General features: G+C 45.7%; 1 protein-coding gene across 1 annotated transcript in view; it reads left to right on the top strand.

The window, feature by feature from the left end:
* Positions 1 to 15,301, top strand: part of GCN1 (GCN1 activator of EIF2AK4) — a 71,874-nt gene that overhangs the window by 55,489 nt on the left and 1,084 nt on the right. The window contains exons 46-57 of the mRNA XM_087880511.1: positions 363 to 524; positions 1,082 to 1,174; positions 2,062 to 2,205; positions 3,492 to 3,761; positions 4,833 to 4,946; positions 6,832 to 7,062; positions 8,513 to 8,706; positions 9,965 to 10,079; positions 10,982 to 11,078; positions 12,395 to 12,543; positions 13,615 to 13,722; positions 14,702 to 14,920. Of these exons, the coding sequence (XP_087736637.1) occupies positions 363 to 524; positions 1,082 to 1,174; positions 2,062 to 2,205; positions 3,492 to 3,761; positions 4,833 to 4,946; positions 6,832 to 7,062; positions 8,513 to 8,706; positions 9,965 to 10,079; positions 10,982 to 11,078; positions 12,395 to 12,543; positions 13,615 to 13,722; positions 14,702 to 14,920 (1,896 nt within the window). The remainder of the gene's footprint in view (positions 1 to 362; positions 525 to 1,081; positions 1,175 to 2,061; positions 2,206 to 3,491; positions 3,762 to 4,832; positions 4,947 to 6,831; positions 7,063 to 8,512; positions 8,707 to 9,964; positions 10,080 to 10,981; positions 11,079 to 12,394; positions 12,544 to 13,614; positions 13,723 to 14,701; positions 14,921 to 15,301) is intronic.

Consider the following 15,301-nt stretch of genomic DNA (forward strand, 5'->3'; position numbering starts at 1 on the left):
CCTTCCTTCCTTCCTTCCTTCCTTCCTTCCTTCCTTCCCTTTTTTCTTCCTTCCTCCTGTTCTCTTCCTTCCTTCCTTCCTTCCTTCCCTCTCTCCCTCCCTCTCTCAATTCTCCTCCCTCCCTTCCTATATTATTCCTTACGGGGAAAATGTGTTTGGTCCTCATCGTGTTTGGGTCCTCCTCGTGCCTCCTGGAACCAATTCAAAGAGCATGCCTGCGGTTTATTGTGGGAAGACGTCCTTCTGAATATTCTGTTCGTTTTAAGCGAAGGAGTTTAAGACCGTCTCTGCCCCGCCCCGTTTATTCTTGCGAGCTCTTCTTCTGCAGCTGCTCTGACGGCATTTCCTGCTTCTCGTTCCAGGTGCTGTGCTTTTCCGACTCTCTCGTTCCCACCGTCAGGAAGGCCCTGTGCGACCCTCTGGAAGAGGTGCGAGAAGCGGCCGCCAAGACATTCGAACAGCTGCACTCCACCATTGGATTCCAGGCCCTCGAAGACATCCTCCCTTTCCTGCTAAAGCAGCTGGTAGGAATGGTGACATCTGGCCACATCCCACGGCGTCTCTCTCTCTCTCAACGTCCCGGGTTGAATGGAAACATGGCACAATGAACCTCTGCCTGTTGGGTGATTGGCTTGAAGGGGCGTCTGTTAGACAAGATGTTGGCCATTGATTGGGTTAAGGGACCTGCTGTCTTTTACGGTCCAGCTCTTCTCTCCGAGCTGGTGGGATTGAATCGGGACCCCAGCAATATCTGGTGAGCTTGGGGCTTCATGGAATAGAGAATAGTAGAGTTGGAAGGAACCTTGGAGGTCTTCTCATCCAACCCCTTGCTCAAGCAATACGCCCTACATACCATTTCAATCAAATTGGCTTTCCAATATTTTTTTTTTCTTGAAAAGATGCAGTGATGGAGCATCCACAACTTCCTTCCCCTGATGAATTGTTCTCACCGTCAGGAAATTTCTCCTTTAGTTCTAGATTGGATCTCTACTTTGAGTTTCCATCCGTTACTCCTTGTCCTGCCTTCAGGCGCTTTAGAGAGTAATTAACTCTTTCTCTTCCTGCTCTTCTCTTCTTCTAGGAATGTGAAGAAACGTCAGAGTTCGCCCTGGATGGTCTCAAGCAGGTTATGGCTGTGAAGAGTCGAGTTGTGTTGCCTTACTTGGTGCCAAAGGTACGTTTGGATCTCTTCTTTCAGTTCGGAAAGATGCTCACGTCCTCTTCTGCTTCTTCCATGTCTAAATCTAACAGATGGATGGATAGAAATTAGATAGATAGATAGATAGATAGATAGATAGATAGATAGATAGATAGATAGGATTGATAGATTGATTAGATAGATAGATAGATAGATAGATAGATAGATAGATAGATAGATAAGATTGATAGATCGATTAGATAGATAGATAGATAGATTGATAGATGATAGATGGATTGATAGATAGAGATAGATAATTAGATTGATAGATGGATAGATTAGATAGATAGAGAATAGATAGATGATAGATGGATAGATAATTGATCAATAGATAGATGATAGATAATAGATATATGACAGATAGATGATAGATACAGTAGATAGATAGATGATAGAGAGTGATAGATTGATTAGATAGATTAGATTGATAGATAGAGATAGATAATTAGATGGATAGATGGATAGATATAGATTGATAGATGGATTGATTGATAGAGATAGATAAATTTGATAGATGGATTGATAGATTAGATAGAGATTAGATTGATAGATGATAGATGGATAGATAGATATAGATGGGTAGATGATTGATCAATAAGTAGATAGATAATAGATAGATGACAGATAAATGACAGATATAGTAGGTAGATAGATAGATGATAGATGATTGATAGAGAGAGAGATTGATAGATTGATTAGATAGATTAGATTGATAGAGATAATTGGATTGATAGATGGATTGATAGATGGATTGATAGATTTGATAGATGATAGATAGATGATAGATAGATAAAAAAAGAAATGGTCATACTGGTTTTCTTCCTTTAATATTAAATACAAATCTCTCTTCTCGTTCCCCTTAGCTTATTTCCCCTCCCGTCAATACCAGAGTCTTGGCCTTCCTGTCCTCAGTTGCTGGCGATGCTCTCACCCGGCACTTGGGCGTCATTCTGCCCGCCATGATGTCCGCCCTCAAGGAGAAGCTCGGCACAAGTGATGAGCAGCAGGCAAGTTTCTTTCCACATGAACTTGATTTCAAGCTGCTCATACCAGAGCCAAAAGTACAGGTAGTCCTTGGCTTACGACCCCAAGGGAGCCCAAAATTTCCGTAGCTAAGTGAAGCATTCGTTGCGCGAGCTTGGCCCCATTTTACGACCTTCCTTGCCGCGGTTGTTAAATGAACCACCGCAGCTCTTAATTTCAGCAACACGGTTGCGAAACGAATCCAGCTTCCCCGTGGACTTTGTCCGAAGGTCGTAAAAACGAGATCACCGCAACCGTCATAAATCTGAGTCAGTTTTCAAGCATCTGAATTTGGATCACGCGGCCACGGGGAGGCTGCCACGGCCATAAGTGTGAAAAACGGTCTGAAATCTCTTTTTTTTTTGCATCACTGTTGTAACGCCGAACGTGCACTCAATGAACCGTTGTAAGTCGAGGACTAAATGATAAAAGTGGGAAAAGTCTCGGAGACGTTTCTGACACAAACCACGAATGGTTGGAAACCTCTTTCCAACCATTTGGAAAGTACCGTGTAGGTGGTACCTCGCTCAGTAGCAGTAACTGCGAGAGGGATCTTGGGAGTCCTAGTGGGCAACCATTTAAATAGGAGCCAGCCGTGTGCAGCAGCTGCCAAAAAAGCCAACACAGTTCTAGGCTGCATCAACAGAGGGATAGAATTGAGATCACGTGAAGTGTTAATACCATTTTATAAGGCCTTGGTAATAAGGCCCCACTTGGAATATGGCATCCAGTTTTGGTCGCCACGATGTAAGAAAGATGTGGAGACTCTAGAAAGAGTGCAGAGAAGAGCAAGAAAGAGGATTAGGGGAGGCTAAAACAGTTGCTGGAATTGGGTATGTCTAGTCTGATGAAAAGGGAGGACCAGGGGAGACATGATAGCAGACTTCCAATATCTCAGGGGCTGCCCCAAAGAAGAGGGAGTCAAGCTATTCTCCAAAGCACCTGAAGGCAGGACAAGAAGCAACGGGTGGAAACTAATCAAGGAGAGAAGCAATTTAGAACTAAGGAGAAATTTCTTGACAGTGAGAACAATTAATCAGTGGAACTCCTTGCCTCCAGAAGTTGTGAATGCTCCATCACTGGAAGTTTTGAAGAAGATGTTGGATAACCATTTGTCTGAAGTGGAGTAGGGTTTCCTGGCTAAGCAGGGGGTTGGACTAGAAGACCTCCAAGGTCCCTTCCAACTCTGTTATTCTATTCTATTCTATTCTATTCTATTCCATTCCATTCCATTCCATTCCATTCCATTCCATTCTATTCATTATCACAGGAGATGCTGAACTGCCAGGCTGTAATTCTGTCGGTCGAGGACGAAGCCGGGCAGAGGATCATCATTGAGGATCTCTTGGACACGACTCGCAGCGCCGACGTCGGGAGGCGTCAAGCCGCGGCCGTCATCCTCAACATCTACTGTTCCAAGACCAAAGCTGACTACACAGCCCATCTGCGCAACCTGGTCTCGGGCCTGATCCGCCTCTTTAATGACACCAATGCCGTGGTCCTGAACGAAAGCTGGGATGCCCTCAACGCCATCAGCAAGGTAAGCATTGGAAGCGGTCTTGGGAGAAGAAAGGAGGAGCCAAGCGTTGGGGCAACGGACAATATTGAAACGGGTAGAAGAGAATCTTGGGAGCTCGGGGTTGAGCTAAGGGGTCCTCGGTCCTCTCTGATCCTGGTTGCTATCTTGTAGACGTCTCATTACCAAATTGGGTAACATCATCAGTGCTAGTGGGGAGTGTGGTGTCAGGTTTCGATGCTATCTCAAAATAAATGAATTTCCAAACTGCCAATTTTTAAGGAAATTTTCTCTTTATTCGAGCACAGCAATCTGATCCTGACTCTTTTCGCGGTCAGTACTGACCTTTGCCCCCCAATCCCTCCCTTTCCGATCCCCAGTTCTCTGCTTCTCATTGGCTGTCTTCCAAGTCACTTTCCTGATTCCTTCTTCGTCAGATCACAGGAATGTCTCCCCACTCCCCATCTCCGAGGAGACCGAATCTTCAAAGGGATTTAGCAGGCAAAAGTTCAGGCTTCTCCTCCCTTTATTTATATGTCAGTGCTGGGATGCTGACATGTGGTTTGCAAGGAGGAAGAGGAAGAGCACTGAAGTCCTTGGTGCTCTCTGAGCTTGGTTGCTTTTTGTAGACTTCTCATTACCACAGTGAATAACGTCATCAGTACTAATGGGAAGTGGGGGTGTGGGGTTTGCAAGGAAGAGGAAGAGCACTTGGTGTTAGGGATGACATGATAGCAGTCTTCCAATATCTCAGGGGCTGCCCCAAAGAAGAGGGGAGTCAAGCTCTTCTCCAAAGCACCTGAGGGCAGGACAAGAAGCAATGGGTGGAAACGAATCAAGAAACCTAGAACTAAGTAGGAATTTCCTGATTCATTCCACAATTAACCAGTGGAACTACTTGCCTCCAGAAGTTGTAAATGCTCCAACACTGGGAGTTTTTAAGAAGATGTTGGATAACCATTTGTCTGAAGTGGCGTAGGGTTTCCTGCCTAAGCAGGGGGTTGGACTAGAAGACCTCCAAGGTCCCTTCCAACTCTCTTATTCTGCCATTGATGGATGCTTCCTCATGCGATGGAATTCTGGTTCCTTTCCTAGAAATTAGACGCGGGCAGCCAGCTGGCCCTCATAGATGACCTCCACAGGGATATCCGTATCGTTGGCAACGATGCTGCCGGAGAACACGTTCCTGGATTCTGCATTCCCAAGAAGGTAACAGCAGGGGGCAGGCGAGGCTCTGAACTCGAATGACTTATTATTGTGGGGATGGTCACCCTGTTGGATGACTATAGCGTGAAGGCTTTGGGGCTCATCACCTGAAGGGACCTTCTCCTCTTAAAGATGCTTTTCTAAAGCGTGGGTCGTTTCTCTGTGTCATGTAATCTATGTGGGTATGTGGGTGCATGCATCATTATTTTATTTATTTATTGGTCATGTTGATGCAGTGTATATTGGAGGGGGTAAATGCTCTTTGAGAGCTGAATGCAACGGAATTTCATTTTAATGTATGCCGATTAGTGTACACTGAAAGTGATAATAATAGTTATTACCGTGTTTCCCCGAAAATAAGACCCTGTCTTATATTTTTTTGAACCCTGGAATAAGCGCTCAAAAGCCCGATTGGACTTATTATCAGGGGCTGTTTTATTTTGGGGGGAACAGGGTATTCTATTCTATTCTATTCTATTCTATTCTATTCTATTCTATTCTATTCTATTCTATTCTATTCTATTCTATTCTATTCTATTCTATTCTATTCTATTCTCCTTCCTTCTTCCCCCTCCTCCTCCTATCCTATCCCATCCCATCCCATCCCATCCCATTCTATTATATTCTTTATTCTATTCTATTCTCCTTCCTTCTTCCCTTCTCCTCCCCCCTTCTCATTCTATTCTATTCTATTCTATTCTATTCTATTCTATTCTATTCATTTTCTATATTCTATTCTATTCTATTCTATTCTATTCTATTCTATTCTATTCTATTCTATTCTATTCTCCTTCCTTCTTCCCCCTCCTCCTCCTATCCTATCCCATCCCATCCCATCCCATCCCATCCCATTCTATTATATTCTTTATTCTATTCTATTCTCTTTCCTTCTTCCCATCTCCTCCTCCTCCCCCCTTCTCATTCTATTCTATTCTATTCTATTCTATTCTATTCTATTCTATTCTATTCTATTCTATTCTATTCTATTCTCCTTCCTTCTTCCTCCCTCCTCCTCCTATCCCATCCCATCCCATCCCATCCCATCCCATCCCATCCCATCCCATCCCATCCCATCCCATCCCATTCTATTCTATTCTATTCTATTCTATTCTATTCTATTCTATTCTATTCTATTCTTAATTCTTATTTATTCATTTATCCTGTCATAGTTATGTAGTGTATACTGGAGGTGGTGACCCTTTGAAAGCTGTACACAACAAAATTTCATTTTAACATACGCCGATGAGTGTCACAGTCAAAGTGACAGTAAAGTTATTCTAAGTCTAAGGCAAAAGGCAACTGGACTTTCTTGGAGGTTCCCCCCCCCCCTTGAAAACGTTTCGCTTCTCATCCAAGGAGCTCCTTCAGTTCTAAACGTTGTCTTGGATAAAGGAAACAAGGTGTTTTCAAAGATGAAAAGCATCCTCGTAATTAAATTTGCAGTTGAATAGGAAGAGATGCTGCCTTGGATGCAACCTGTGTCTCGAATACAATAGAATGGAATAGGAATAGGAATAGAATAGAATAGAATTCTTTATTGGCCAAGTGTGATTGGACACACAAGGAATTTGTCTTTGGTGCATAGGCTCTCAGTGTGCATAAAAGAAAAAATACGTTCATCAAGAATCATAAGGTACAACACTTAATGATAGTCATAGAGTACAAATAAGCAATCAAATCATATTAGGAACAGTCAATATAAATCGTAAGGATACAAGCAACAAGGTTACAGTCGTGCACTCATAAGTGGGAGGAGATGGGCGATAGGAACGATGAGAAGATTAATAGTAATAGTAACGCAGACTTAGTGAATAGTTTGACAGTGTTGAGGGAATTATTTCTTTAGCAGATATCTAACCACATGTCTGCCTTGTCTCTTTCCATCCAGGGCGTGACCTCCATCCTACCTATGCTACGGGAAGGGGTCCTGACCGGCAACTCGGACCAGAAGGAAGAGGCGGCCAAAGCTTTGGGCTTGGTCATTAAGCTGACCTCCGCCGAAGCTCTGAAACCATCCGTCGTCAGCATTACCGGGCCCCTGATTCGGATCCTGGGAGACCGGTTCAGCTGGAACGTCAAGGTGGCTTTGTTGGAAACCTTGAGTCTTCTCTTAGCCAAGGTAAGCGAGGAAACGCTGGGAACAAAATCCCGAAAGAGCCTGATAGCGCGGACGTTAAAATCTGGCAAGAAAGGTTGCAAAATGAGGAATTCTGGAAGTCCACAGGGCTTAAAAGTTGCACACCCCTGCTTTTGAAGCAATATTGGTGATCTTTTTGTGTGTGTGTGTGCGATCCCAAGAGGTTTAAAGTTCTTTGCAATACATGTAGTCCTTGACTTCCGATCATAACAAAGCCCAACATTTCCGTTGCTAAATGAGACCGTCGTTAAATGAACTCGGCCCCTTTTACGACCCTTCTTTGCCTTAGTTGTTAAGCGAATCGCTTACATGATTGTTAAGTCAGTTAATAACACAGTTGTTGGCTTGGCATAGCCCTCCACTTAAAACCACAACTGAGCCGAAAACTTTAGTGGCTAAGTGAAATATTTGTTAAGTAAATTTTGACCCATTCTACAGCCTTTTGTGCCACAGTTGTTAAGGCAACCCCTGAAGTTGTTAAATTAATAACACAGTTGTTAAGCAAATCGGGCTTTCCCCCTTGACTAGAATCATCATAAATACGAGTCAGTTGCCAAGCGGCCAAATTTTCATTACATGAATCAGGGGGATGCTGCAGCGGTCGTAACTGTGAGAAATGGACTTAACGTATTTTTCGGAGTATAAGATGCATTTCCCCCCCCTAAAAGAGGATGAAAATTTGGTGCATCTTATACTCCGAATGTAGCCAAAAACACAAGGCACAGAGGAGGCGATGGTCTGTGGCAATCCCTGCAGCCTGGAACAGCTGATTGGGGGTATTCCAGGAGGCCGATCCACCCGCCAATCAGCTGCTCGTGCTGAATCAGGCTGCAATCATGTGCTGAAGCTGACCTGGCTGTTTGCTATTTGCTGCAAGGATGTGTCAGAGTCTGCAGCAGCAACCCCATCCAGAAAGCGCGCACAAGTAACTGATTCAGCAGGATTCAATAACTTCTCTTTATATATAATATAAAGTAAATATACAATACCAAAAGCAGGTTTTCCAACCCAAGCAAAACACAAGCAGAGGAGAGGAGTTTCAGTTTTAGTTTCAGAGATCAGCACAACATGCAGCTTTAGAACAGTTGACCTAAGCCACACCCAGGCTCCTTGCTGTCTCCTTCCTTGCTGCTCACACAGCAAATACTGTTTCAGTTTCCAAACAGCCCTCAACTCTCTCACACACTGACAGGACGCTAGTAGCCAGATGAATACCGATGGATGCTGGTAGGCAGAGGCAGAATTTTTTCCCCCCCTTATTTTCCTCCCCAAAAACTAAGGTGCGTCTTATACTCCGAAAAATACGATAAGTCTTTTTTTTCAGCGCCGTTCTAACTTCAAACAGTACTAAACGAACAGTTGTAAGCCAAGAGCTGCCTGTCCTTACATCGATGTGTGGGTAACGGCTGTGTGTAACATGTCACCCTGACAGGTGGGCCTTGCCCTGAAGCCGTTCCTGCCTCAGCTTCAAACCACCTTCACCAAAGCATTGCAAGATCCGAACCGGGTGGTCCGTTTAAAAGCCGCCGAGGCTCTGGGGAAGTTGATTGCGATCCACGCCAAGGTGGATCCGCTCTTTACCGAACTCTTGAACGGCATTCGTACCAGCGAGGACTCTGGCATCAGGCAAGTGACTGAGCTGACTCGGGAGGGGCTGATGCTTCCTCTCCTTTTTCATCTCTCTGTGTATCGTTCTGGAAAGCACATTTTTAAAGAATAGAATAGAGTAAGAGTTGGAGGTCTTCTACTCCAAGCAGGAGATCCCTATATCGTTCTGGACAATTGGCTGTCCAATCTCTTCTTAAAAACTTCCAGTGTTGGAGCATTCGCAACTTCTGGAGGCAAGTTGTTCCACGGATTAATTGTCCTCACTGTTAGGAAATTTCTCCTTAGTTCTAGGTTGTTTCTCTCCTTGATTAGTTTCCACCCGTTGCTTCTTGTCCTGCCTTCAGTGGCTTTGGAGAATAACAGAGTTGGAAGGGACCTTGGAGGTCTTCTAGTCCAACCCCCTGCCCAGCCATAGGGTCTCCTGCTTGAGCAGGTGGATAGACTATAAAATCTCCAAGGTCCCTTCCAGCTGTATTCTGATTCAAAGAATCATGTAGGTGTTAAGCAAATCCTGCTTCCCTCACAGACTTTGCCTCTCGGAAGATTGCAAATGGCGATTTAAATGGTGATCCAGGGACGCCTGGGTTTCCTGCCCCAGCTACGGACCCCAAAGAACGCAGCACACACAAAGTCTGTACAAAACTTAAATTTAGCAAAATAACTCAGTCTTTTCCAAACAAAGGCTGTTACGAAACTTTCTTAACAGCCTATAAGAAACCAAAGATAAAGTAATCACAATCTTACTAAGGTTGGCAGAAAGCCCAGAAGCAATTTGCAGAGAATCCAGACGCGAAGGAGAATGAACTAAAGTTGTTCCCTACAAATTGCTTCAGTCGGCGTTCCTCCTTAAATAGGCTAGGGGAGTGGCCAATTAGCCCCAAGCCTTACTCTCGAGGAGACCTCCTCCTGAGGAGCCACTCCTGCCTTTTGGGAGCTCTGCGTGCCCGTACATCGAGAAGAGGCTCCTCCTCTTCTTCCTCTTCACTTAAAGGAGCTTCTGGAGGTTCTGAAGGCCCTGGCTGAATCCCTGCCTCTGGCACCGCATCTTTTCCAGCCTCCTCACTGTCCGACTCGGGCGCCAGCTGTACAGGCTGCTGGCGCAGCACCACACCAGCCTCCTCGCTGTCAGAATCAGCTACAATCGGTACAGGCCGCTGACAGGCCACCACACTGGGTCATAAATACAGAACATGCAAGAGGCGCTTCTGTCGTTTGGTCCCTGGTTTTTAACTCCTGCTGACTTCCTGTTTTCTCTCTCCTCCTTGGGACCTTCCAGGGACACCATGCTTCAAGCCTTGCGGTTCGTCACTCAGGGGGCAGGAGCCAAAGTGGACGCCGCTGTTCGGAAGAGCATAACCACCATGCTCCTCAGCATGCTGGGCCACGAAGAGGTATCGCTTGCTGGGAACGTGGGGATTGCAATACTCCCCAGTTTGTGTTGAGCAGTTCACGGCTGGCGAGGGAATTCTGGAAGTTGGCAGTCCGCACCTCTTAAAAGTTGCCAAGTTTGAGAAACACCGCTCGAAAAGTTTGGTGGTGTTGTTTTTTTTAAAAAATCATATTAACAGCTCTTTTCAAACTGGTAATGTATATAAGCGGTAGGGAAGGAATTAACCGACTTCGAAGTGGGGAGATAAGCAGTGTGACGTTTACGAAAAATGCCCTAATTAATTAATGAGCCACGAGCCAAACTTCAAAAGAATAAAGTCATTTATTAGGAGCACCATTTCGGCAATATTCGGATGCAGTTAGAACTAATCCCACGTAGATTTACGTTCCCCTATGACCCTGTCTCTCCCCTCCTCCCTGGCCATGTCGTAAATCACATTCTCCAATTAACCACTTTGGCTGGCTGTGAAACCCAACACTCTCCTACTGATTGCAGTCAGGAAGAATGTATGGAATGCACTTCAGTTAGGGAAATCAATCAGCTCTATCAGTTCTTCCCTCCCTCCTGCTCATGGCAACTTGAAAGCTTTGCAAGTTCACAAGCAGTTTGAACAAACGGGGGTGGGGGGCCCCTACGGGTCACAGAAATAGAATAGAGTAGAATTCTTTATTGGCCAAGTGTGATATTTTCTCAGCTCTCTTTATGGTTTGTGCAGTTTGCAGGTCCTCAAACGGAAGGCAGGGTGGTAGCAATTGTCCTAACTATTGCTTGAAAAGGTCTATTTTATATTCGTATCAAATTTCTATTGGAAAGAAATCGGATGTGCAAATGTTTCTGGCAGGTAACCTTCGTTGCGAATGGAAACATTGTGGGTTGTTGTTGTTTTTTTTCCCCCTTTGCCAGGATGCGACTCGCATGACCTCAGCAGGTTGCTTGGCCGAAATGTGTGCCTTTTTGACGGACGAGGAGCTCAGCGGAATCCTCCAGAATCATCTCTTAGGTGGGCTTTGCGGGAAACTTCCCAGGAAAGGATGGAAGGAACGTGATTTTTCTGTCACTATAGGTGGTCCTCAACAACCACAAATGGGGGCCAAAATTTCTGTTGCTGAGCAGCGTGGTTGTTAAGTGAATCAGGAAGTCGTTAAGCGGATCTGGCTTCCCTCATTGACTTTGCTGGTTAGAAACTAGCTGGGAGGGTCACAATGGGTGACCCTGGGACAGTACAAACCATCGTAAATGCATACTGCTTCCCGAATTTTGATCATAACAGAATAATAGAGTAACAGAGTTGGAAGGGCCCTTGGAGGTCTTCTAGTCCAACCCCCTGCTTAGGCAGGGAACCCTACACCCCTTCAGACAAATGGTTATCCAACCTCTTCTTAAAAACCTCCAGTGTTGGAGCATCCACAACTTCTAGTGGCAAGTTGTTCCACCGATTAATTGTTCTAACAGTCAGGAATTTTCTCCTTAGTTCTAGGTTGCTTCTCTCCTGGATTAGTTTCCACCCATTGCTTCTTCTCCTGCCTTCAGGTGCTTTGGAGAACAGCTTGACTCCCTCTTCTTTGGGGCAGCCCCTGAGATATCGGAACACTGCTATCATGTCATCCCTAACACCAAGTGCTACCATGTCTCCCCTAGGCCTTCTTTTCATTAAACTACCAGGGATCTGCAACCTTAAACACTCAAAGAGCCATTTGGACCCGTTTCCCGCAGAAAAGAAAACACCGGGAGCCACAAAACCCTTCCCGTGCCTGACTGTTTCTTGAGCGGCCACAAACTAACGAATTAAACATTCTGTTTTCTTCTGAAACTTCTTTTCTTGCATTTATCCATGGTTGGCCTAATACGGGTTGAAAAGCTCAATAAACCGTGTGCTGGCGAGTGTCGCACATTGGCGGTTGTAACACATTTTGAGTGACAGGGAGCCGCAGCAGAGGGATGAAAGAGCCACATACGGCTCCAGAGCCGCAGGTTGCTGACCCCTGAACTAGACCTACCCAATTCCAGCAACCGCTCTTCGTATGTTTGAGCCTCCAGTCCCCTAATCATCTTGGTTGCTCTTCTCCGCACTCATGAAACTCTGGGAATGCTGCCACACTCCTTAAGTCCCTTTTTTCAGTGCAATTGTAATTTTGAACAGTCGCTAACTGAGTAATTGTAAGTCAAGGACAACCTATAAATAAAAAATAAAATAAAAAAGTTCATTTCCTCAGTTTTGGACACTTGACTATAAAAGATGTAAATAAGTGGTCGGTTTTTTCTTGGCACGATGATATTGGTGCTGGGCTCAAGGACCCTCCTCCTCTTGTTCCACAGCGGATGTGTCCGGCATTGACTGGATGGTGAGGCACGGACGCAGCCTGGCCCTCTCGGTTGCCGTGAACACGGCGGCCAGCAGACTCTGTGCCCCCAAGTATTCGAACACCGTCCACGAGATGATCTTCAGCAACACGGTTGCTGACCGGGTAAGTATCTCCATCTGTTATTGTATAGAGGTGGAAGGGACCTCGGAGGTCTTCTAGTCCAACCCCCTGCTTAGGCAGGAAACCCTACACCCCTTCAGACAAATGGTTGTCCAACCTCTTCTTAAAAACTTCCAATGTTGGTACTGATGGGTATTTGGTCATTCTCTCCGAAATCTCATGTCAGGAAATTCCTCCTTAGTTCTAAGTTGCTTCTCTCCTTGATGAGTTTCCATCCGTTGCTTCTTGTCCTGCCTTCAGAAGCTGCTTTGGAGAATAGCTTGACTCCCTCTTCTTTGGGGCAGCCCCTGAGATATCGGAAGACTGCTATCATGTCTCCCCTAGTCCTCCTTTTCATTAAACTAGACACACCCAGTTCCTGCAACTGTTCTTGTTTCCCCTTCCCCTTCCCTTCCCTTCCCTTTTATTCCTTTTCCTTCCCTTTTATTCCTTTTCCTTTCCTTTCCTTTCCTTCCCTTCCCTTCCCTTCCCTTCCCTTCCCTTCCCTTCCCTTCCCTTTTATTCCTTTTCCGTTCCTTTCCTTTCCTTCCCTTCCCTTCCCTTCCCTTCCCTTCCCTTTTATTCCTTTTCCTTTCCTTTCCTTCCCTTCCCTTCCCTTCCCTTCCCTTTTATTCCTTTTCCGTTCCTTTCCTTCCCTTCCCTTCCCTTCCCTTCCCTTCCCTTCCCTTTTATTCCTTTTCCTTCCCTTTTATTCCTTTTCCTTTCCTTTCCTTTCCTTCCCTTCCCTTCCCTTCCCTTCCCTTCCCTTCCCTTCCCTTCCCTTCCCTTCCCTTCCCTTCCCTTTTATTCCTTTTCCGTTCCTTTCCTTCCCTTCCCTTCCCTTCCCTTCCCTTCCCTTTTATTCCTTTTCCTTTCCTTTCCTTTCCTTCCCTTCCCTTTCCTTCCCTTCCCTTCCCTTTTATTCCTTTTCTTTTCCTTTCCTCTTCTTTCCTTTTCCGTTTCCTTTTCCTTTTCCCTTCCCTTCTCTTTTATTCCTCTCCTCTCCTCCCCCTTCCCCTTCCCCTCCCATCTTATCTGATGGCTTTTTGCTTGCTGCTAATTTCCTGGCTGCAGATCCCCATTGCTGTCAGCGGCATCCGAGGAATGGGCTTCCTTATGAAGCATCACATAGAAGCCAACGGCGGGAACCTTCCCCCGAAGCTCTCCAACCTCTTCATCAAGGTAAGGCCGCAGATCCTGGCCAGCAACCCGAAAGGGCTGCCTTGAACGATGTGGCAGCTGCGCTTCAGGCGTTTCCGCACAGATTGTCCTGCGATGGGAACCCTGGAATAATCTACAGTCATGGCCCCCAATCTGTGGGCTGCGGCTCACTGCCGGACCGCGGCCTATTTCCCACCGTTAAGTCCTCACTTTACAGCCAGAATTGAGCCCAGAATTTCTGTGGCCGAGCGGAGTTTCACCCCATTTTTACGACCTTTCTTGCTTACCGTTGTTCCGTGAATCATTGCACTTGTTAAGCTAATCACAGTTATATTTTTTATATTTTTTTTATTTTTTTTATATATTTTTATTGAATTTGTATACCGCCCTACTCCCAAAGGACTCAGGGCGGTGAACAGCCATAAAATAAAACATATAGATACAACATTTTAAATAAACTAAAACGAATTAAATAATTTGGCTGAACAAATTTAAAACCCCAATAATTTTTTTTTTTTTTTTTAATTTGATTTATATGCCGCCCTTCTCCGGAGACTCAGGGCGGCTTACAATGCGCTAAGCAATAGCCTTCATCCTTTTGTATATTTATACAAAGTCAGCTTATTGCCCCCACAAACTGGGTCCTCAATTTACCTACCTTAGAAAGGATGGAAGGCTGAGTCAACCTTGAGCCTTGGCGAGATTCGAACCTGCAGTAATTGCAGGCAGCTGGTCTTAATAACAGGGTGCTTTAGACCACTGTACTACCAAGGCTCTTTTACTGTGCTGTATACTTTCTAAGGAAGCCTAGATGGCTCAGAACAGATGGCTTCGGTCAGACCAGCTTCAGGGTTGGCACAAGGGACTTAACCTGTGATATCTTCTCGGAGGCGTCCAACTTATTTCACGAAAACTAACAACGGTGGGTGCCTATAACCAGCCCGAGGCCAAGCTGAAGCTTCCCGATTTATTTCCCCCCCCCCTCACTTGCTTGTCTCAGTGTCTTCAGAATCCATCCAGCGACATCAAATTGATTGCGGAGAAGATGATTTGGTGGGCCAACAAAGCCCCTCTCCCGCCCTTGGACCCTCCCGTGGCCAAGCCCATCCTCAAGGCCCTGCTGGACAACACGAAAGATAAGAACACCAGCGTGAGGGCTTACAGTGACCAGGCCATCGTCAACCTCCTGAAGATGCGAGAAGGCGAGGAGACGCTTCAGGTATTGGCCTGCCTTTGGGGGGGAGGAGGAGGGGGGGCGGCGGAAGGAAGGAAGAGCCGGATTTTGAGCGTAAGGAGCTGAAAGCGATGGGAAGAACGAACCTGCGGCACACGTAATTTTTGTGCAAGGGGGTCACTTGTGTGGGGTTGGGAGGGAGGACTAGGGAGACCATTCAATGGGTTCAAAATGGCAGTTGGGTCCCTTCTCGTAGACTAGGCTTGCCGATGGTTTGATCGTTTATATTTCATTCAATAAAACGCTAACACAGCGCGCAATAGAATCATGACGTGAAGAATTTAATCGAGAGAGCCGGTTTGGTGTAGTGGTGACACCAGGCTAGAAATCAGGAGCCTGTGAGTTCTAGTCCCGCCTTAGGGATGG

The sequence above is a fragment of the Pantherophis guttatus genome, chromosome 17, assembly GCF_059756535.1.
Source record: "Pantherophis guttatus breed Tessera chromosome 17, ASM5975653v1, whole genome shotgun sequence".
Classification (NCBI taxonomy): domain Eukaryota; kingdom Metazoa; phylum Chordata; class Lepidosauria; order Squamata; family Colubridae; genus Pantherophis; species Pantherophis guttatus.